Source organism: Malus sylvestris, chromosome 7 (genome assembly GCF_916048215.2).
Source record: "Malus sylvestris chromosome 7, drMalSylv7.2, whole genome shotgun sequence".
NCBI classification, from domain to species: domain Eukaryota; kingdom Viridiplantae; phylum Streptophyta; class Magnoliopsida; order Rosales; family Rosaceae; genus Malus; species Malus sylvestris.
Genome location: NC_062266.1, coordinates 21,182,891 through 21,206,529, shown reverse-complemented (window position 1 = coordinate 21,206,529; position 23,639 = coordinate 21,182,891). Strand labels below are relative to the sequence as shown.

Here is a 23,639-nt window from a genome sequence, read left to right as displayed (position 1 = left end):
ATCGATTAGAAGAGCGGCTCATGTAGAGGTGTGGGCTGAGTATGAATTTGTTGATGTATTGTCGTCTACTAAAAAAGCTCAGATTTCTTACAATCGTTAATACTAACATGTCGGTAGTAGGTTTGCTTTATACATGTCGATGTTGATTTATCTTTTGCTAACAATGAATCCGAGCAACTTACTTGACAAGGCAACAAACCCCTCCTAGCTTTCTTTTTCGGATGAAGACAAATACTGAATTTCCATAATCTAACAAAAAATTAGGGAATTGTTTTTTACACTCTAAAATTCTTATTTTGCACTCCAAAGTTTTTATATTTAGAAAGAAAAGTACACTTATGAGGAGTGCCCAATGAGATTGTTAGAATGTCAATTGATTGTTATCAACACTCGTTTCTAAATACAACTTTCTTCGAACTTAAGCAACTTACTGTTATCAACATTCGTTTCTAAATACATCTTCTACTGAACTCTTTATCCTATACGTCAACGTATATAATATATGTTATCTTTTAGATGGATCACATTCATCTTAATTTTCCATAACGCATGTGGAACAATATATATATATATATATATATATAGATATGACATATTATATTTGCTAATTTGCTACTTTGATGTATATGGAGTTGCTGAGTTGAGATTGTCATTTGTTACAAGAAAAATTTATGTAAAGATCTAGTTTTCTTAGTCTGATATCTAAGATGCACGATCAATTACTGTTGATTTTAATGTCAACTAAAATAATAGAAGTCATTCACTTATCTGTCCCTTCATATCAACGGGATGTATCAAAACTTACCATGAACCATAAACTCTAAGCCGACTATATGTGGATAAAAAAATTGTGTCAAAATTATTATAGATCAATCCCAAATTATGAATTTTTTTTGTTACATTGAAAGCAGCACTATGGTGATATTTTAAGCAAAAATAGCATTGAGAAGTATGAAAACTTAACTCTTAAACCCTAAACTCTAAACCGACAAAGTGAATTCGAAACTCGTACCAAACCATTTCAAAGAATCTAGATAACCAAGAGTACATTTCTAATATGCATATATGGGGAACTCAGTTGAATTAGGTCACTTTCATTTTCTGATCATGAAACTCCATTTTTATATGCTAACAAATTATTTTTAAACAAAAATACGCCCACTAGCTATTTTGTGCTTTATTATATGTATATTGTGGAAAACCCAAATGATAGTTTGACGATTAATCTATGTCAAGTGTAAATACTAATATGCACAAATGTGTACATAAGATTTTTAGTTGATGGTATGGTATTAGTATGTATCAATGTCCATATCCATGTACCCATTATTACTGAGATATTACAATCTTCAAATCATACAATAGATATATAGAAATATAAGCTTTCTTTGTCAAATGAGAGGAGAATCACAGGACAAAAATATACAAGTTTGCAAAAATTAATTTTTATAATATGATTTATCTATTTAGCAAACGTTTTGGTAGGGTTAGGAAATAGAAATGGTTGGAGACTTTTTAATGTCAAAGTCAGCAGGATGCGCCGTAAAACCTTTCTAATTTCCATGCCCTTTCTTCAAGTTCTTTTTTTTTTCCTTCTATATTCTCTCTAGAGGAATTTGTTTTTTCGTTTTCTCCTTTAACCAGATTGACGATATTAGTGATGAGGACGAGTCCAAAGTAGAATTGTCAGCAACGGGATGTTACTATTTTTTTTCGTTTTCTCATTGTACATCACATGCCACTCACGACGGTTATTTGGTTTTTTTTTTTTTTAATTTTGTGTGATGGGAGTTTGATTGGACTTTGGTTCACTAATTTCAGTACAACTGATCATACACAAGGGTTTTGGGGTTCTCGAAGTTTGGTAGACAGAGAGCTGAGAGAGGAGAGTAGTGACTGCGTTTAGAACTGTCGGGGGTACCATCCTAATGATTGTTTAGTGTGAAGGAGAAAAGCTTGGTAAGACTGTCATGTAAAATTGATATTAAAATACATGAAGTTGAAATATTAAAGAAAACAACCGACTAAATTGGTAACTTCTTATTTGGTTTGATCATGTTACTAGTTTAAAATCTAACATCATTTACTATTACGATTCAATGATATTTTTCTTCATATGTGAGTGAGAGGTCTTAGATTCGATATTCATTAAAGACGAATTTGAACTATATTATTGCTAGCCCATTGTGAGGCTAAGCGCACCCATAAAAATATCATTTGTTCAAAAAAAAAAAATCTAAATTAGCTTATTTAGGTTTGATACTCACTAAAGACGAATTTGAACCACATTATTACTAACATATTGTAAGGCTAAGCTCACCTATAAAAATATCGTTTGTTAAAAACACAAAAAAAAAAGTCTAAACAAAGCTGATTTCCCTCTTTCAATAGTAAATCTTATGATAATGCAAATAAACCCCTCACACTATGCAAATTGGCTTCATCTATAAGGCGTACGTTAGAAAATGTACTATACATAGTACTTACTCACATTTCCTGACACTGTTTTCAGTAACGTTATAAAACTAATTGCTTTTCATCAAATGATATTTATTTTTCATGATACATAAAAATATTTAGTCGTATTGATTCCTGTATAAAAAGTACGATACTGTAGTGTAGTAGGAAAGCATGTCGTTTGAGCTACAACAATAGTGTAATACAATGCTCTATGTCGAATTCCTATCTCGTTCACCCTTGTGCTATACCTATATCTCTAAGTGTGGTGCTATCAACACTAAACTAGTAAAGACAGACTTACTCTATATCTCAGTGTACTACATTGCTCTATGTTGAATTCCTATCTCGTTCATCCTTACTTGTGCTATACCTATATCTCTAAGTGTGGTGTTATCAACACTAAACTAGTAAAGACAGACTTACACTATATCTCATTCTTAGTATCGAAAGGTTTCAATTTTGAATACCTCGACCCACATTGGTACTACATTGCTTTCCTTTCCTATATACTATCGAATTCTTATCTCATTCATCATTACTTGTGCTATGTCTATATCTAGTGTTTTGCTGTTAACACTAAACTAAATAAAAACATATTGTTTTGATGACTTACACTTTACCTTGTTCGTAGTGTTGAAAGGTTCCAATTTTGAATACCTCATCCCACATTGGTTTACTACATTGCTCTCATTTCCTATATGCTGCTGAATTCTTAACTCATTTATCCTTACTTATGCTATGCCCTCTTAGTGTTGTGCTGTCAACACTAAACTAAATAAAGGTAGACTTTTTTTATGACTTACACTCTACCTTGTTCTTAGTGTTGAAATATTCCAGTTTTGAATACCTCATCCCACATTGGTGTATTACATTGCTCTCTTTTTCTATATGTTGTTGAAATCTCATTCATCCTTATTTGTGGTACACCTATACCTTTAAGGGTGCGTTTGTTGCACCGGACTGTCTTGGACTGGACTAACTTCAGGGACTAAGCTGGACTGACTTAGACTAGACTAAGCTGAACTAACTTAGTGAAGCGTTTGGTGTAGTGTCGAACTAAGAAGCTGGACTAACAATAAATTATTATTATTATTATATTTTAATTTATTTTTTTAAAATATCAAAATGAATATATGGAAAAATAAATTTTGTCTCAGTTCCTTAAATTTTGCACCGTCCTTTCGGTTGTAGGATAAAATGTAGTTTCCTTCGGATTACAGGTTACGCCTTTTGAATGCTAAGAAATCCGGTGTTTCTTTCCCAAAAAAAAAAAGAAAAAGAAATCCGGTGTTTTGTTGTACATTATTGTAATCTACACGAATACACATTCCGCTTCGCTCGCAAACTGCAGGTATAAATTCATTGTTTCTGCGAGCTGCTTCTCCAAAATCTTATGAAGGTAAAAGAAAATTTTGGACATAATGAGCAAGAAAAACAGGATATTTTCGCTAATTGTATCATAGAGCACTCATTTATAACATTAATGGAAATCGAAAACAAAATTCCTCCTGTGCAGTAGCAACAAGGATAACATGTCATGTTTACAAAAAGTATGCCTAGGAAATAATCAGCACATAGCCATTTGTGCAGTTCCACAACATCAATCGTCATCGTAACTATATCCAGCCACCCTTCCAATGTCATCTTCCACAACGGTGTCCTGTATGCAAATTACAACAATGTGTCACCAGAATACATAATAGCAACTAGAAGTGCATTGTGTATGCGCGCACGTGTTTAAGTGAGAGCACGCGAGTGTCTTTGATAGGTGAAACACTTAACAAGATGTGATTAAAGATCCTTACTGGCATCATATTCCAGTCTTTCAATTTGGGATTTGTGAGAATGTAATTATCTCTTAAGAGAGCCCAGGCTGGCCATTTACCATCCACTGCACCTTTAGACGTATGAGCTTGCATGTTAAATCATCCTCACATATAAAACTCACAAAAAAAATAATTAAGAAGATATACGTTGGCAATTTGGCACTACCAACAATATTATGGAACCAGGTGGTAGGAAGATAACTATCTTTCAGAAAAAGACCTTCTACATCTGATATCGATCCTCCAAACAAATTTTGGAGCAATGGTAATATATGATTGTTCAAATCTTTGAAAATAAGAAACTAGAATGTCTACAACCATTCCTTCCACCAGTAAGGAACATCAAGATGGTAAAAATGTTGTGGGAGAATGCAAGGAACTAATAAAGGAAAAAGTAAGTAACCTTCGAAGATGTTTTGCCCAACTCTGAAAAGAATGCTTCTTTCCTCCATTTTTTTATCACTGGAAACATTTAGACAATGATATAGGGAGATTAAACACACAATCAGAACAGAGGTTGCCACATTTATGCAAAGATACCAAGTTCATAAGCCATTGACTTCACTATCTAACATGTTCCATATCCATAATTCAAGCAAATGACCTGAAAAGAGGTTGGTAAACATGTTTGGTTTTACTTTCATAAATTCACACATTGACCTGCAAAACAGTAGTGTTCTAATGTGAAGAACAACCCAAATAGGCAGAGCACTGAAGCATACAGGCAACGCTGCATTACACACATAGTATGCAACTGGTGCCTCAAAACAGAAGAGTTTAATTACGGAATCTTAACTAATATTAACCATTAATCCATCAATTGACAAACTCTAACACGTAAACCTTAACTAAATCGCATTATACCACCAATTGACACACACAACTTGCGTACATCAACACACACACACACACACAACTTGCGTACATCAACACACACAGAGATTATACACGCACCCAAAATCAACATACATCGACACACACACACCCCACAATTGATGAGGTCGAAATCCCCACCCAAGGTTCTTGACCAACTGGCATTTCTTTCAAACTTCACAGTCAAATCAACACAAAGAAATAAAGGAGAGAAATAAAAAAGATGGGAAAAGATGTAGGCTCTAATCATTATTTACCATCGTCACAGGGAGAAGAAGGTAGAAAGGGGAAAAAGAGGTTCTGTGTCCCACTTTATTTGGAGAAACAACATGATGACCTGCGGTGGGTCGACCTTTACAGCACACACACATAACTTGCATACATCAACACACACACACACACACACACACACACACAATTTGCATACATCAACACACACAAAGATTACACACGCACACACTGATTATACACGCACCCAAAATCAGCATACATCGACACACACACACACACCCAAAATCAGCATACCCATATGGAAGGACACACCCACGCACACAGAGTACATACATACATACATACAGACACATACAATCATAGACTACATACAAATAAATTATTAGATGAAATTCAACGATGGCAGAACAAATATTAGATGAAATTCATATATATCTCAAATCCACTCCAGTAAAAGCTCTGAGAACTAGCAGATGAAATTTACATCAAATTCACTTTATGACAAAAATATTAGAAATCAGGAGGTGTCAATCATATGAAGAAACAATAGTGAGAACACAGAAAAGTTGAAATTTGAAAACCCCAAATTTTAATATCAATTTGAACCTAAAAATCAAAACCCTAATTTATTTTCAACTGCTCAGATCAATTACTGAAAAGTTTTCGAACCAAAACAACGAAGTTGTTCATAACCCAGTAATAATTTACCAGACAAAATCAAAGTCGTTCAACGAGGTCTTTCATGATCATCAAAAGAAAATCGTCAGATTCGAAATTTACCTGACGAGGAGCAGAGGAGGGCGAGCAGGTTGTAGAGGAGGGTGTGCAGGACGCAAAGGGGGGCGAGTAGGACGAGGGTGAAGGAGTAGGACGTCTTCTCTTGCACGACGAGCGACGAATTTCTCTCTCGCTGGACGGGCTTAGTAGTACCATGAAATTTAGGGGTTCTCGCTAAGAACAATTAGCGAAGGAGTTTGTCTGAGCGAGTCCGGTTTTATCCCATTAAACTCAGTCCCTCTACCTACCAAACATGGGACTACACTAATACTTAGTCTAGTCTAGTCTAGTCCAATCCCACTTAGTGAGGCCAAACAAACGCCCCCTGTGTTGTGTTGTCAACACTAAACTGAATAAAGATAGATTGCTTTGACGACTTACACTACCTTGTTCTTAATGTTGACAGGTCCTAATTTTGAATATCTTATCCCACATTGGTGTACTACATTGCTCTCCTTTCTGATAAAATTGTTGAAATCCTATCTCATTCATCATTACTTGTGATACGCCTATATCTCTAAATGTTGTGCTATCAACACTAAACTAAATAAAGACATTGCTTTGACGACTTACACTCTACCTCGTCTTTATCAATGAAGGGTTCCAATTTTGAATATCTCATCCCACATTGATATAAAAACAAATTCTCAAATGCTTGGACGGTTATACCTAATTTGGGAAAGGAGGAAAAAACCTAACTTGCAGCACTCAGTAATTAGTGCCACGGTTGTTTATATGTGAGCACAAAAAATCTCGTCATATCACTTCTGTGTTCACATCTCCACAGAAAACAACTTACTTAGCTAATCAGTCTCGTTCACAAATTTTGGGGAGAGAGAGAATTGTCGTGGTTGTACCTTTTCTGGCCACAGACTGCAATTTGCAAAAACCCCTCTGAAATTCAAAACAAGCAAAACATAAGGTACCATAAACTCCAAATTCAAGTGGAAAATACACAAAAATATAATTGTTATAATAACCACATTAACTAGAAAGTAATCAAAATTCTAATCAACTTGAGAAAATTTAATCAAGGTCCTGTTGGGCAAAAGATTTTAGATTAGAGTTTTATATAAATTTTCCAGTTTTGGTGGTTTTTAGAAGAAATAAACTTTTTTTTTTTTAAATTATTTGAGAGAAGTTTCTTATGCGTCTCTGTTCTGAGCTTGCTGGGGGGCATGGTGGTGGCATTGGTGCATTGTCTGGAGCTTGATTCAATGGTAATGCCTTCCCTTTTTCGGTTTGAAATCTGACTAAGATCAATGGGTTTTGATTAATTTTTTGTAAGTTAGTTTCAAATTTGGTTAACTTTTTTAGATTCTATGTTGCTACTTTGATGATGCATGTGTTTTTGTGAATGACCCGTGTTATACTGTTGCAAACTTGATTTCACCCATATTTTTCTGTTGTTTCATGAGATTATAAGTTTGGGTTTTCTGTGATTTATGCTCTCTTTTTGGGGTTGCCAAGATGGTATCTTTGTTTTTCTAGAATTAGTTGTTGTATTACTTTTTCCTAATTTAGGTAATTACAGATGTGGTTTATGTTCTTATGTAAAAGATGAGTTTTTGAAACCAGAAGTTATTGTTGCATTGATGCTTAATTTGATGCCCTTAGATTTAATTAGTTATGAATCCATCCAGCCATGTTCCTAATCAGTGATTCATTCTTTTTCTTTTCAACATGAGTAGGCCAAAATTTTCTATAACCATTGAATGGAGTGAAAATGGATGGTGTTGAGAGTTTCGCCGATAGCAAGACTGCAAATGGTGTAGCAGTAAGGAATGAAAAGCTCAAGCCAAAGGATGTTGATCCTTTTCACAAACTGGAGGGTCAAAATCTGTTGGAGTTGCTGGTGGTGTCCACACTGGAGGGAAAGGATTTGAGTAGGTGTGTAACTTCTTCATCTGGGTTTAAACCCCCGTGGCCTGCAAATGGCACGGCACATCTGGTAGAAGAATTAAATTTGAAACATTATAGAAAACAAGACTCAGCTTTGCTTAGTTCTAGTCAAGAATGTTGGCAAGGTACAGATCCGGCAGTAGCACGAGGTTTCAGAAGTAAGAATTTTCGTGGTGAGTCTACATCACAGGGAAATGATCAGAATTTGTTGAGAGTAAGAGGTGAGCTTAGAGAAATGCCTCCTCACGTACGGAGTCTGAAGCCACTGTCAAGCGATCACTCTGAGCAGGAGCCAGATAAACTGTCTGCATATTTAAGGGCCGAGGACAGGAAGATTATGTCAAACAATATGCTTAGTATTGCCAAGAAGCAACTGAAGACCCAGTGTACTAATAGCAATTCTCAGTTACTTGTAAGGGAAATGTCAAAGGGAAAAACAATCAGTAAATTTCCAGAACCTTACGGTGGCTTTGGTAGTGAGGTTGTAGGCCAGAATAATAGAAAACTCCGTTATGGTTCTGAGGTAGCTAGTGATGCAGAGTTGAAAGCAAATGTCAACAATGATCGCCTTTCTTCACATGTGCAAAAGCAGTCTGGCACAAAATCTATCAGTTACGGGATCAGCTTGAGGGAGTGGCTTAAACCCGGGAGTCACAAAGTAGATATAGCTGAAAGCCTGCTCATATTTAGGCAGATCGTGGAGTTGGTTGATTTTGAACACTCTCAGGGTGTTGCCTTGCAAGACTTACGACCATCGTGCTTCATTTTGTTTCCATCAAATAATATTAAATACACAGGTGCATCAGCCATCGAAGAACCAATAAGTATTGTGAACCGAGATTTGATTAACAAAAGGAAATTCGAGCAGGATGCACATGCTGAACGTATTTTAGGTGGAAAACAAATAAAAATGAGTGAAGGTAACGAGGATGAATATTTCACAGCTTGTCCAAAAGAATTTGGGTTTGGTGAACTCCAGTTTCAAATGAACTCATGCTACCTAAACAAATTGGTTGCAGCACAGCAAGGATCAACTTCTGTAATTGTTCAGTTGGAAGAGAAGTGGTATACCAGTCCGGAGGAGTTCAATAAGAGAGGTTGCACACTTTCATCAAATGTATATTCCCTTGGGGTCCTTCTTTTTGAGGTGAGAATACATTTTCCACTGTTTCTACAAGTTCTTTTTTTTTAACTGTTTATTTTTTGCTTTTGACTTCAGATGTTCTGTCCTCCGGGTTGGAGTGGAAAGTCTATACATTTGACTTGTTTAGCCTGTTTATGACAGTTGTTGTGTCGCTGTAACTCATGGGAGGTGCTTTCTGCAGTGATGTGGGATTTGCACGATCGGATTCTGCCACCAAAGTTTCTTTCTCAAAATCCATCGGGAGCTGGCTTTTGCTTTTGGCTTCTCCATCCTGAACCTTTATCTCGTCCAACAACTAGGTACCATCATCTGCGGTTCTCTAATTTACTGCCTTCTGCTATTTCTATTAAAAGTCGTAAGTACGAAAAATCGAGGCTTTGGTAGCATTGCAATTTGCAATATTAACCATATAGTGCATGTTGACCTGAAGGTATTATCCCTTATTTATGTTTAATTGGCCAAATTCTGAAGTTCTTATTTTCTGGTGTGCTGCAGAGAGATCCTGCAGTCTAAACTGATAGGTGGAAACCAAGAATCGGCTTCTTCTGATGATTTCTCAAAATCTGCTGATAATTTTGATGCGGAATCAGAGCCATTACTTAGTTTTCTCAGCTCATTAAAAGACAAGAAGCAAGGTCATGCCTCTAAGTTAGTTGAAGATTTAGGAGGCCTAGAAGAAGTTATAAACAAGTGTGGGAGGAGGCACTTATCAGGGATATCCTCATATGTTTCCTTGTCACGCAAGGAATTCCATAGCGACAGAGAACAGGGTTCAGCGTCAAACATGATTGAGATGCAATTGATGAAGAATATCAACCAGTTAGGGGATGCTTACGCTTCCACAAGATCCCAGATGGGGCTAACGGCAACTGCACCTGCAGCACGCTCTAATAAGGAGTTGTTAAACAATTGAGGCAGTTGGCGTCATGTGGGAAATGATAGTCAGGATTCAAGCACCAACGAGAAATCAGGTGATCGGCTTGGAGCCTTTTCTGATGGTTTAGGCAAGTTTTCTCGCTGTAGCAAGTTTGAAGTATGTGGGACATTAAGAAATCAAGATCTTCTAAACTCTAGCAATGTGATTTGCTGTTTGAGTTTTGACCGTGATGAGGAGTACATTGCTACGGCTGGAGTATCAAAGAAAATCAAGATCTTTGATTTTGACGCGCTTGCAGACAATTCTTTGGATATCCATTATCCTGTAGTTGAAATGCCAAACGAATCTAAGCTAAGCTGCATTTGCTGGAACAACTATTTTAAGAACCATCTGGCATCATCGGATTATGATGGAGTCGTACAGGTGTGTGTTTTTTACAATAATTTTTTTCTACCCAATTGTGCATAAAGTAAACTCAGACAAAAATCGAATTGTGCTTGCCTGTGTGATCTTTTAAGTCACCATCCTGTTTTCTTTATGAATAAAAAATGCCGCATTCATTTGACTTCATTCAGATGTGGGATGCAACTACTGGTCAAGGATTTTCTCAGTATGTAGAGCACCAAGGGAGGGCTTGGTGTGTCGACTTCTCTCAAGCTGACCCAAAGAAGTTCACTAGTGGAAGTGATGACTGTACAGTGAAACTATGGAGCACTAATGGGGTATGCTCGCATATAATTGCCGTAGCATACAAGATATTTTCATCTTCATTACCTATATTATCTTTCTGAAAGTTTCCATCTATTTGTGCAGAAAAATTCAACAGACACAATCTGGAACGCTGCTAATGTTTGTTGTGTTCAGTTCTCTGCTTACTCTTCCAATCTTGTGGTTTTTGGATCCGCTGATTATAAAATTTATGGCTATGATCTTCGAAATACTAGAATCCCTTGGTGCACCTTACCTGGTCATGGAAAATCTGTTAGCTATGTAAAATTTGTAGATGCGCAAACCCTTGTTTCTGCATCTACAGACAACACTCTGAAGCTTTGGGATCTAAACCAATCTATCTCAACTGGGTTGTCTCCCAATGCCTGCAGCTTAACATTTAGTGGTCATACTAATGAGAAGGTTGGCTAATTACTCTGGAGATACGACTTTCTCAGCATTTTTCATATTTTGTAAATCATTTATCTATAGTTCTAACTCGTCACATCTTGGCTTTTCAGAATTTCGTGGGTTTGTCTGTTTCGGATGGATACATAGCATGTGGATCAGAAACAAACGAGGTATAAATTTGTTTTTCTTCAAGTTTTGTCCTCCGGATATGAATTAATATTTTGCAATAATGGGCTGGTGTTTGAAGCATCCTCTAGCCATACCCTTTAACATGTCATGTTGTATTAGAATGAGCTTGTGATGGTGAAGGGTCTGCGTAATGTAGGATTTTTTTTTCATAAAGATATGCTCCTAAGTGAATAATCCCTGATAAATGAGACACGTTATAACGCTTGCTCAGATTTTAACTAATTATAATCGTTCCACTCTATGTGCTTTTCCCTATTCAGGTTTATATTTATTACAGAAGTCTACCGATGCCCATCACTTCACACAAATTTGGATCAATCGACCCTGTTTCTGGAAGTGAGGTTGGTGATTACAGCGGGCTGTTTGTCTCGAGTGTCTGTTGGAGAAGAAAGTCTAACATAGTTGTTGCTGCCAACTCAAGTGGAACTTTGAAATTATTGCAGATGGTGTGATTGAAAGTTCTCTCCCTCAATTATCTAAAGAATCTGAGTTGTCCCCAAAATTCTTTTATTTGTACGTCTTGTTAGAATCAAAATGTGAACTGGAAGCAGAAACTGTCTGTTGAAGATTACACTGTGAACAGGAATTTAACGGAGCCAACCCTTCGCTTCCTGGATGCGTGTAGGACTGTAATAAAAGTTATCAATTAACTGGCTGATGGCGACAAGTGAACTTCATGAAGAAAATGATCTACTTGCTGATACCGACATTTTTGTATTTTTCATTAATGCCAGAGCAGAATGGAAAACAGACATTCATGTAATCACCGGTGCAACAGCGATGTTTGAGCTGATCTGCCTCCAAAACTGGAGGTTGTGAGTGAGTGAGTGAGTGAGTGAAGATCACTGTATATTAACTAAAAGGTTCCTCCGATTTACTCCCGGGCATTCCCTGGAGGCGTTATCAAGAAATTATTAATTGTACAGATATCAGTCTATATGCTTGGAACTCTAAATTTTAATAGAAACTTATGGGATTTACCGCGATTTCTCTTTAGAACTGTACATCTATGCGGGTGAGGCGTGCAGTCTTCCTGTGATTTTAGAGAAGTTACGGTTTAATTTATTGTAATTTCTTCTTGGTACTGTACAATTTATGTGTCTGAACCTCTGCGGTATGTGTTTACCGATGTCGCTGATCCTGATGCTTATGGTAAAAATTCTAAATCTTTACAATTTATCCAAGCATTGCAGGAACTATTTATGCAGAAGAAAAACATAAAATGTAAATTTAGTTCATTATTTACATGGCTTGGTAAAAGTTGTGCCACTTCTGAATGCCTTGCAAAGATATATACAAACTCTTCTTTTGCCCCTGGCCGAAATGATTTCCGATTGTCTTTTGTCTTGCTAAGTGGTAATATCTTGTCAGAGATCATCGCTGTTGAAGTCTCGCCTGCATTATGCTCGACAGTGCCTTGCATAGATCGTTCCTCTACAGTGCAAACCTTCAAGCTATCATGATCGAAAGGTTTTGCCACATTTTTATATGTTATGTACAAAAGGTAAGCTCTATATGACTCCAACTTGTAAGTTTGTAGCCGACTGTTTGTAAAGATACTGCAAAAGGATCTCCGCGTTTCTGCCCATTCATGGTAATTCTTGTTCAGACTGACATGAAATCACAATGCTCTTGCAACTCTTGCCCCCCACTTTCGGGACTTTAAACAATTTCTTCGTCCTCTGTCTCTCTCCTGGTATAGAGTTTTTTTATGTACATTTGAGTCTGTCAACAGACATTTTTGTCTTTGAAACTTTTTAAACTGTGTTCTTGAACCTAATTTACTTCTCGGAGCAAGCTAAACTGTTCCTATCTTGAACCGTGCTTCTCTGATGTTCGTCTGAGCAATCCACAGACTGAAAGTTAGATGGAAGATTCGATAATATGTTGATACAATGTATGACTCTAGGAGAGCTCAGAATCTGAGGCATGTCCGGATTTAGTTCTCCGTATTCTTGGACTCATTGCCATCAGCTGGCTTTCTGAACCCAATCTCAGACTAACACTGCGGCAAGGGGTCATCTGTGGAGGTCTGGACCGTCCTCTTGGTGTTCCTGTGTAACCGAAAGAATGATTGCATCAGTGCACAGTTGCGTAAAAGAATTAATCCTGTTTTCTGATTGATACAGCATCTTATTAAAACAATGTCTGAAAATTGCACTACTCCAACAAGTTTTAAAGTATACATTTGTGTATAAAAAATAATGGGGCATAAATGAGTTGTATGATTACGGCAACCTGGTAGTCTGTTGGATTTCACATCCGACGATTTCTTCAAGAATGGAAGTTTCTTTTTCACACTATCAGGCGAAGATAAACTCTTCCTTTCAGGTGTTGTTGAGAACGGATCATCTGCAGGGACCACAATTTCATCGCCACAGATTGAAGCTCCGTCACTTCCGGATTCTGAAGTATCCTTCAGGCTTGAAGACGTTCTTTCTCTCTCTGCGATCCTATAAACGAACATTTGGAATGGGATTTGTGATATTGGTGATGGTTCAGAACTCCCCCAGGAAGGAATCTTTCTCAGAAGCCCAGACTCAATCTCACAGTAATCTACCATAGGAACAGGCGGGTCTAGCTGGCTGTTGTAATCAGGATTCATCGCAAGGAACCGTTTAATGTAGCGAAGAATCCTACAAATGGATGAGAAACTTGGCCGTTGATTGGGGTCACTATGCCAGCATTTCTTTGTGAGGTTGGTCACATATCTCAGAGAATAGAACGGAAACAGCGGCCTCTCCCCGGCCCTTATGTTTCGGCTCATCTTGTCCCCTTGAAGATGACTATCCTCAAAAGGGACTTTCCCTGTCAGGAGTTCAAAGCAAACCATTCCAAAGCTATACACATCGGACTTTTCTGCGTACTTTTTCTCTGTACTTTTTCCTTGTTCTTGCTCTTCCAGAACTTCAGGCGCATACCAGATGAAAGACAGGCTTCCATTCTGATTTGAAGGGTTTTTGTGGTTGGAGGTATTGACAGAAGCTAAACCAAAACCTGAAACCTTGGCTTGCAAGTAACCTTCTGTGGAGATGCCTCTTGCTTTAACAAGTACGTTAGAAGGATCCAAATCTCCGTGGTAGATTTTTTTTGAGTGGAGATATTCCATTCCTCTTGCAATTTGAAGCATCAGATCAATAGCAACAGGAAGAGAAAATGGTAGACGTTTTCGGGGGCCACAGATCGCTTTGATGTAGCTGCAGAGGTCTCTACTCATCAGTTCCATTATGAGAAAACACTCTTTCTTTTCTTCATCCGTAAAGCCACAAGGGAAGAGCACTATGTTTGGGTGGGAAAGTGATAACAACAAAGAAATCTCCGGCAACAAGGGTTCAATTTCCCCAAAGAAATGTCTTGAGGCAAAGGTTTCACCCAACCATACGATCTCCTTATACTGACTTCCAGCCCCAAGGCGCCGCCTCACCTGGTAGTCCTTAGATCCCACCAGAACTGAACTAGGTAAGAGCTTCCCTTTCAAATTCTGTGACTCTGATCCGTCTGCGCTTTTGAAAAGATCTATGAGTCGTTTCCCATACTTTGTTGAACCTGAAAGTTTCTTTTCGCTGATTTTATGCAGAAGAGTCCATCTATCTTCATTTCCTGCTGATTCAAACCTATTGCAGAAGTCTTGAGTAATCAAATACTGCTTCCCAAATCTCCACTTGAAAAGTTTCCAATCTCTGTAGTCTTGTTTGTACTTGTCTGCGAACATGGTTTTCTTCCTCTGTATTTCATCCTGATCCAACCCCGATATTTCTCCAGCAATGTCGATTGCTTCGATGACGATTGGCACGCAGGCAAGTAGGTTATGGATGTGAAACTCGACGCAATCGGAATTCTGATAGAGTGTGATGGCCTTAGCCCACCAATCCTTGGTATCCAAGCATTGTCGAATGTAGGCTTCTGCATCTTTGAATATCCTGTGGAGCTCTCTCAGAGGCTGCTCGAGAACCCTCCATTTCATGTGCTTCTCATCAAACCGAAGATTATGTCTCATCTCCTCCGCTATTGATTCATATGCTGAGCTGAAGATATCGAGCAGCAAAAAGCACTGCCGCTGATTGATTTGGATGTTGTCTTGGAACACCATTAAAGCCTTTAAGCTGCCTACATCCTCCCCAATCCTTCGGAATTGTTCCATTTCAGGACTCGACCGCGAAGATCTTCAAATGGAACCAAATTTGTTAACACGGAAAGAAGAGAACGAAAACAATGACAATGAGGTTCTGAGTGACTAACCAGGGAAGCAATAATGAAAAGGAAAATGTGAACCCCCAGGCATGCAAATGTATTTTCTTGCAGCGCAAGCAACCCAAAAAATGTGGCTCCTTCAAGAACGAAACTGCGAATAAGGATGTCGAAGACGATGAGGGTTTCTGCCAAATCTTCTCGATGAAACAGCAGAATCAAACATACCCATATAGGTTTTCTCAGCAACCAATCGAATCGAAAGCCGGGTACATCCCAACTTGAGTTGTTCCTCCAGACAAATCCGGCTTGTAGTTAAAAGCGTACAAAGCACGTGGAATATAGTTAAAACCTCAAAAAAGGGGTTAAAAAATAGTACCCCAGAGCGAAAACTTGAATCGAGCAAAGCAAAGCAGTAAGAAAACAAAGGGATTTTCCAGGAAAATATTGGATTTGGTTAGAAAGTGATGAATTTTGGGAATACTAACCAACATTGTGTTGGTTGATGACACTAGTTTTGTTTGTGCGCGGTTGTCCTTCCAAGTGTTCCCGCCAGCTTCGATGTCTCCTTTTTTCTCAATTTAGGAAGTCTGTTAACCGTTCTAACTGAATTCCTTTTGAAATAAAATAAAATAAAATAAGGGTTGGTTTCAACAACTAATAGGGAGGAGATGGGCAGTGGCGGAGCCAGAATTTAGACTAGGAGGGGCCTTTAAATACAACAAGAACAAAGTTAACATTAATTTCAAACCACAATTTAAATTTAAAATCATAGCTCAATACTATTATTATGAGATTTTTCTTCAACATAATTTAACCTTGTTTCGTATCAACTAACCAAAAAAGAATTGCTGATAGAGAACTTGGAGCAGGTTCACCAGCAAGTTTCGAACCCCTGACATGCAGGAACACAAAAACCCCTTCAACCACCAAGCCGCACATTCTTTAGTTACCAAACCAACAGATAAAGTATATAAACTAATACTTTAGGCGTGCCCATCTTGGTCTCCATGTGGCTCCGCCACTGGAGGTGGGTATAGCCTCACAACGGCTAGCAATAATGTAGTTCAAATTCGCCACTTGATCTAACCTTTTAAAACATTTCAAATAACTACTTTTTTTTAACAACAAATAACTACTTATATAAATGGAATCAGTTAGGTTCACTAGCGTTTACCAATGATATGGACAAATATTAAAGCATGTTTTAACTCTCAAGTCATTTATGGATCTTTGAATTTCCAAATCGATGCATTTTAGCTAATTTACAATTTAACTTGGCTAAAATGGGTCAATTTAAGGGATTAGATCTTAAGATGACAATTAATGAAAGCCAATTTGGTCTCTGGAAATGAAAATCGATAGAAGTAGTCATTGAGTTTGTCCACCGTAAATCGTTTTGGTATTTTCATGAAAAATTTGTCAATATGCATGTTAAATTGTCACGTGAACGACTACGTGACCCCCTTTTAAGGGTATTTTGTCTAGCGAACTTCTCTAGTTAACGAGGATATTGACAAACTTTTCACATAAGGTCTAAAATGATTTTCGGTGGACAAACTCAGGGACTACTTCTATCGATTTTCATTGTCAAGAACTAAAATGTTGAGTTATGTCAATCTCATGGACTATTTTGGCTAAAAAGCCAACCAATTTTAGTATTTGTCCACCTCATCGTGTAATTCTAGTATCATCATCATTTAATGTTGGTAAAGTCCCCGGTGACCAAATAGATGTCTAATTTTTAAAATGTTAGGTAGTTATTTGGAATGCTCTAAAAGGTTGAGACTGATTTGGAATCACCCCATAAAGGTCAGGTAGTTTTTCGTACCTTTTTTAATACATACAATATTATCTTACACTAAAGGATGGAGGAGTGGGCTGAGCCTCAAAATGGGCTAGCCATAATAATTTGGTTTTAATTTGGTTCAAATTTGCCTTTGGCAAAAATTGAACCTAAAGCCTCTCACTTGCAAGTAAGGTGAAATATCACTAAACCGTAGTATTAAGCTCTGGTTTGGCATTGAGGTGCTTAAAAAAAATTGCTTATTTTTAAAGTTTTTATGTTGAAGGTGTTTGGTAAACTAAAAAAAAAGGATTATTTTGGAGGAAAACTAATGAAAAGGGTTTGAAAACTTTGAGTTTTAACGATAAGGACAAAATAAAGGGTAAAGTGAATAGTACCAGGATTGACTTTTTAGTGTAAAAATGTGGTTTTTCGTTAAAGTGAACAGTATTGGGAGCTTTTCGTTAAAGTTCCCTTTTTTTGGAAGCTGTTGTGATTAACAGCTGAAATCATCAGAAAAGCTGAAGCAGCTAAATGCTGCTTTGAAAACTAAATTTTTTTCAAAGCACGCGGAGGTACAGTGCATCTTTAATGAAACTTTCTAAAGTCCAATAAAACCCTCGAACCAGAAATGTCTTCACCGATCTCCATCATCCCTCGAACCAGAAACGACTCCATCTGCCATCTTCTTTAATCACCAAACCAGAAACGGCTTCGCCGATCTCCATCGTCCCTCAAACCCAATCCCTTTTTTGCTTCAAATTGATTTCTTTCTCTCCTACGAGACCCTATGGATCTGTCTCCATCATCCAACGCATGAACTCACAACTTTTTGTTCGAAAGATTTGGAGTTCGTCTGAATTTGGATTTGGGTTTTAGAAAGGTGTCTTTTGGTATCTGACATGATGGGGCAGAAAGGTATATGGATTGGAACCAGGGCCAGCCCTGAGAATTTAGGGGCCCTAGGTGAGCCTTCGAAGTGGGGCCCTAAATTTCTTTGATCTCCGGTCCTTTGTATATTGATTTATATAAAAAGGAATTCGCTAAATACATAAAAAGTTCTATTTTCACATCAAATATCATTAAAAATAATATCAAAAGAAGATAAACATACAAACATTATTTAAACATTGCACGATTCATATTTTTAGACACAAATGTACTAAATGTTTGCAGTTAAGAGTTTAAGATTGAGAGTAAAGAACAATAAAACTTCATGATCACGAGAGTAAATAATAATAAAACTTGATTGACGAGTATAATAAATTCAACGCCAATTATTTTTCTTGTGTTTTTTTTCTTCTAAAATCAACATCATGCTAACGAATTGAATATTAAAATAATCCATTGAATAAAAAGTTACTGAAAAGAAATATATAAAATTCAAAGTTTTGATTACCTTAAAGTACAATATTTAAGACCATATAATAGTTGGTTTAAACATTCAATAGAAATAGAGAGAATAGGAAGTTGGTTTAAACATATTTGATAGAAATTGAGAGAATGAGAAGTTGAAAGAAAAAAGATTGCAAAGAGATTTGAGTTTTATAACTTTATATGCATTTGGACAGAAGGATTGGGAGTTTGACAGATGGATTGGCAGTAAATTTGAAAAACAAAAAAAATTAAGAAAAATCTAGTGACTGAAATGTAGCTTCGTGTTTCAAACTCAACACCCCAAAGAAAAATGAAGCCAACATTTCCACTGTACTAACAAATGAATCATGATATTTCTTACTTTTTTTTTTGTATTTATATGTTAATTACAGGATATAAATTTTTTTGAGGGCCTTTCTGAAGTGGAGGCCCTAGGCGGGTGCCTACTTGGGCTACCTTTTGGGCCGGCCCTGATTGGAACTGGAGGGATTGGAGGTGGAGTTTTTATCAAGTAAAAAGAGGTTGAAGGGGAAGGACGGCAGAGTGGGATAAAAGCTTGTCGAAGAAGCCAACGCCAGAACCTAAAGCCTGCACTTTCTTTTTCTTGACCGCCATAGCTGCTTGATTTTGGGTCCTTGAGAGAGAGGAGTTTAAGAAAGGGATAACTTTGGGCATATCAACAAATACATTTTCATAGGCCTGGGCACGGTTCGGTATGGTTTGGTACCAAGGTAGTACCGAAACCGAACCCGTAACAAAATTTCGGTACGATATGAATAGTTGTACCAACTTAGTACCGAACCTACTAGGTTCGGTTTGGTTTGGTTCGGTTCTGGGCCTTCAAGGAAGAAGGCCTGTTTTAGTGTTTTTTAGTTTTTGTGAAAGAAAAAAAAAGCCCAAATCAATTTTTGATACAACAAATATAAGCCGAAATCAAATCAGTTTTGGCCCAAAATTACCAAACTGCACTGTGCATATCTGACTGATGCAACCAAAAAAAAAAAAAATAACAAAGCCCAAATCGGTTCAGAGCCTACATGACTAATCCGACTCAATGAGTTCACCCTGCTTATCTGAGCATACAAAATTTGAGTTCTCCCTGCTTCTGCTACATGACTAATCTGAGCATACAAAAAACAATGATATGTTTAGGAGCAGCTATAAACGAATTCAATCCCAATGACATCAAACATCAACAAATTCAATCAACAATTCAATCCGACAACATTAAACATCAAAAAATTCAATCCAACAACATTAAACATAAACAAATTCAATCCAACAACAAAGTTTAAGTAAATGCCTTATGGCATTAGTACAAACCAAAATGAAAAATCAAAGTTCTAAGTCAAAGCCTTATATGGCATTAATACAATCCAAATGTAATCAAACTAAATGCCAAGCAATTATCCTTTAGGGACCTTATGCTTGACATCCTTGGTGGTTAGAGGTTTGTGAGGATTTGAAGGGACCTTTGATTGAGCACCTTTTGAAGCTCGAGGAGGTCGGTTAGAAGCTTGTGAAGCGGATACTTGAGAAGGCCGGGTAAGAGGTTGTGAAGATGAGGCTTGTTGTTCCGGATTATTAATAGAGAGAGAAGAAATGCTTGATGTCAACAACTCCACATAATACAAAAATATACACAAGTTATAAACACAAAGAATAAAATCTAAAAAATTATAACAAACAAGAACTAAGAAGAGAAATAAGAAATTACTCGCTTCAATACTTTTGTAGAACTCTAAGTGCTCCAACGAAGGTGCATCATCTTCTAAGGTGATAATACCATCACCCTTCATCCAATTATGCATGCAAATTAAGGCCTCCACATATTTAGGAGTTAAAGAACTCCTAACATCCGAAATTACTCTCCATCCGGTACTAAAAGCACTCTCCGAAGCCATGGTAGATGCTTGAATAGCAAATATGTCTTTTGCAATGGCCGCCAATATAGGATACTTGCAACCATTAGTCTTCCACCATGAGAGAATTTTAAAAGTACCTTTGGTTTCTTTGTCCACCTTCTCCAAAGGATCCAACAAATATGAATCCACCTCATTTCCTACTAGTTGCTCCTCACTCTCTTCTACAAAATCAATCAAATCATGTACACAATCATCTTCAAATGATTCAACATGTGAAGTAGAAGAAGACTCTCGAGGAGGTGTAGGGACCTTCATGTGCTTCCCCCCATCAACCCTTGGGGCATATTCCTTGTAAAGGGCATTCAACACATCTCTTATCTCCCTAGTTTTCAAATGAACATCAATTTCCAATAATTGTTTTTTAAGGAGATGAGTGACATGCCTTAACTTGAACCTTGGATCTAAAATAAGAGCAACAAGTAGCAAATTGTTCAATTGAAGGTAAGAACCAAAATATTTGTCATACTTTGCTCTCATGTCGGTTGCCATTTGCTTCAAAAGTACCTCAATTGGTGAACCAATTTGCACATTGGGTGGGGGAACCAAATTCTTGGTAGCCGTCTCTATTTTGATGACATCATGGAGAGCGGTATGAGCCGTGAGGATCAAAGAATGACTCACCCTCAAAGTTACCTCATAGAAAACCCGTAAAAACCGAACAAACACCTCCGCCTTTTCCCAATCTTCTTCGGTTGGTGGTCCAACCCTTCTTTGACCTTTAATAGCAACTATTCCATCTTCATCTTTTTCTTCTTCAAATTCTTTGAAGTACACGCTAAAAGGAGTATCACTTTCCTCCCCCATCCTAGCGAAGGCCTTCTTAAACTTTGTGGCTACTTCCAACATATGAAATGTGGAATTCCATCTTGTGGGGCAATCTAAGCAAACACTTGCTTTGCATGTTAACTTCTCCACAAACACGGCTTGCTTGAAATACTTTAACCTTTGTGGAGAGCTCCTCACAAATCTCACACAATTTCTTATGGCTAAAAGGCATTTGGTTAGCCTCTTCATCCCTTGACCCACAATTAAATTGGTTATGTGAGCAATACACCTTATATGTAAATACTCCTCATGCAACACGGCTTGTGAATTTTCCTACCTATTCATCGTTGACCTAAGTTGTTCCAATGCAACTTTATTTGCGAAAGCATTGTCCACCGTGATGGTGAGTACTTTATCTATGCCCTATTCCAACAAACAAGTTTCAATCAACTTAGCTATTGTGGCTCCCGAGTGGTTAGCAATAAGACAAAAATTAATTATTCTCTTATGCATATTCTATTCATCATCAATAAAGTGTGCGTTGAGGACCATATAATTGATGTTTTGAATGCTTGTCCAAGTGTCAGTGGTAAGAGAAATTCGATGTGCATGCAATTCCTTTTTCAAACTATCCTTAGATTGGGCATACATTCTAATGAAAATTCTAACAAGAGTCCTCTTAGAGGGCACACGAAACAATGGACATGCAACACTACAAAATTTATTGAACCCTATCTTCTCAACGGTACTAAAGGGTACCTCATCAAGAACAATCATCTCTACACATGCTTCCAAACAATCGGATTGGTTAAACTTCCTATTAGCCAAAGTTTTACCCCATTTCTTCTCCTCATAAAGAAGTTTTTGTTTTTTCCTCAAGTTGGCTTGATAATATTTACATTGTCGATTAAGATGTTTTCTCATTCCGGATGTACCATTAATGCTTGAATCGGCCGCATAGTCACCATCATTTGTATGTTCCGGGCAATAGACACGTTTAGCCTTAAGTCTTACATATGGAACCATTACTAGTTCATCGTTTTCATCTTTTACAACATTCCCTTCTCGATCCTTAAGGCTTACTAGGGTCTTAACTTGATAAGGCCTAAAGTGCTCCCAAACCTTACTACGTTTACCTTGTAGGAGTTGGGAGACATTTACCTCATCTTGATCTCCTTCACTTTCGGTCTCACATTTGCTTCCCCCCAATTCATATTCCAAATTAATTACATCATCTACACGGTCTGAAACCTGCATCCAATCAATTACAAGTCAATCTAGCAAAACTCCTATTAATAATCATCAAAGATCAAAGCCCCAACAGCAAATTACCCAACCAAAACCATAAAAACACAAACTTTACAGCAACAACCATTCATATGTTGGAAGTATGCCCACAAAGCCACTCATTTGATGTAATAGCTTTTTGGAATACTTATTATGTTAAACTTTTATATGTTTAATGGAGGGCAAATCTTATTGTTAATCACTGTTTATTGTATCATGTGTTTAAGCAATAAGTGAATCCAAGGAATGTATTTGTTCTAAGAGATAAGTGATCTAAGTGAGTTAGATTATCGAGACCTTTCTCTTATGTTCATTCCTAAAACGTTCCTAGCCATAGGATTGCCAATTGGGCATTGACAATCCGCTAAGGTTAGTATGTGTTATGTTGACTCAAGTGTGAGTATGACTAGTCTCAAGTGATTTGGTGTTGGACACTAAGACAGACACATAGGTGCTCGAAATAGTAATCGAGTACACTGAACTACGATCAAATCAGAGTTTGAACATACATGTCATGTAAGAACTCTAAGGTTGCAATATGCAAAGTAGTCCTTTGACCTGAGGCATCATAGATGTCTAATGGTTAGGTCCTTGATCTTTGATCCTGTCAACGGCATTCCCTCGGAGTGTCCACGGCATTGTTGGGGTCAAGCTATCTAGTCATGTAGGCATATGAATGTACAACAAGGGATCTCTAACCTTCCATGGTGGAGGGAGAATACTCTAAGATATGATTCTAAAGTCTTTGGCCAAAGCAAATGAATATGACTAAAGGAAGGTTGTTCCAAATCATATTCAAGGGAATCATATAAGAAAGAATCACATTGGATAGTAGACATGAAACAAACTATCACTTAAACAATGTGATTAAGAGTATTGTATTAGAGAAGGACCGTATTGCATTGTAGTTGTA

The 23,639-nt window shown here is 37.3% G+C and overlaps 1 protein-coding gene, 1 long non-coding RNA gene and 1 pseudogene across 2 annotated transcripts; 1 reads left to right on the top strand and 2 right to left on the bottom strand.

The window, feature by feature from the left end:
* Positions 1-3,902: 3,902 nt before the first annotated feature.
* LOC126627730 (uncharacterized) lies at positions 3,903-6,392 on the bottom strand. The gene is made up of 4 exons (XR_007625120.1): positions 6,171-6,392; positions 4,690-4,748; positions 4,266-4,357; positions 3,903-4,120 (listed from the first exon to the last, which is right to left on the bottom strand). It is a non-coding gene; the product is annotated as an uncharacterized LOC126627730 (long non-coding RNA).
* A 555-nt stretch (positions 6,393-6,947) lies between these two features.
* LOC126627668 (protein SUPPRESSOR OF PHYA-105 1-like) lies at positions 6,948-12,384 on the top strand (annotated as a pseudogene).
* A 259-nt stretch (positions 12,385-12,643) lies between these two features.
* On the bottom strand, positions 12,644-16,018 carry LOC126627670 (uncharacterized). The gene is made up of 2 exons (XM_050297181.1): positions 13,637-16,018; positions 12,644-13,452 (listed from the first exon to the last, which is right to left on the bottom strand). Exons 1-2 carry the CDS (start codon positions 15,537-15,539, stop codon positions 13,304-13,306), a joined length of 2,052 nt encoding a protein of 683 aa, XP_050153138.1. The 5' UTR covers positions 15,540-16,018; the 3' UTR covers positions 12,644-13,303.
* Between the last annotated feature and the right edge of the window lie 7,621 nt (positions 16,019-23,639).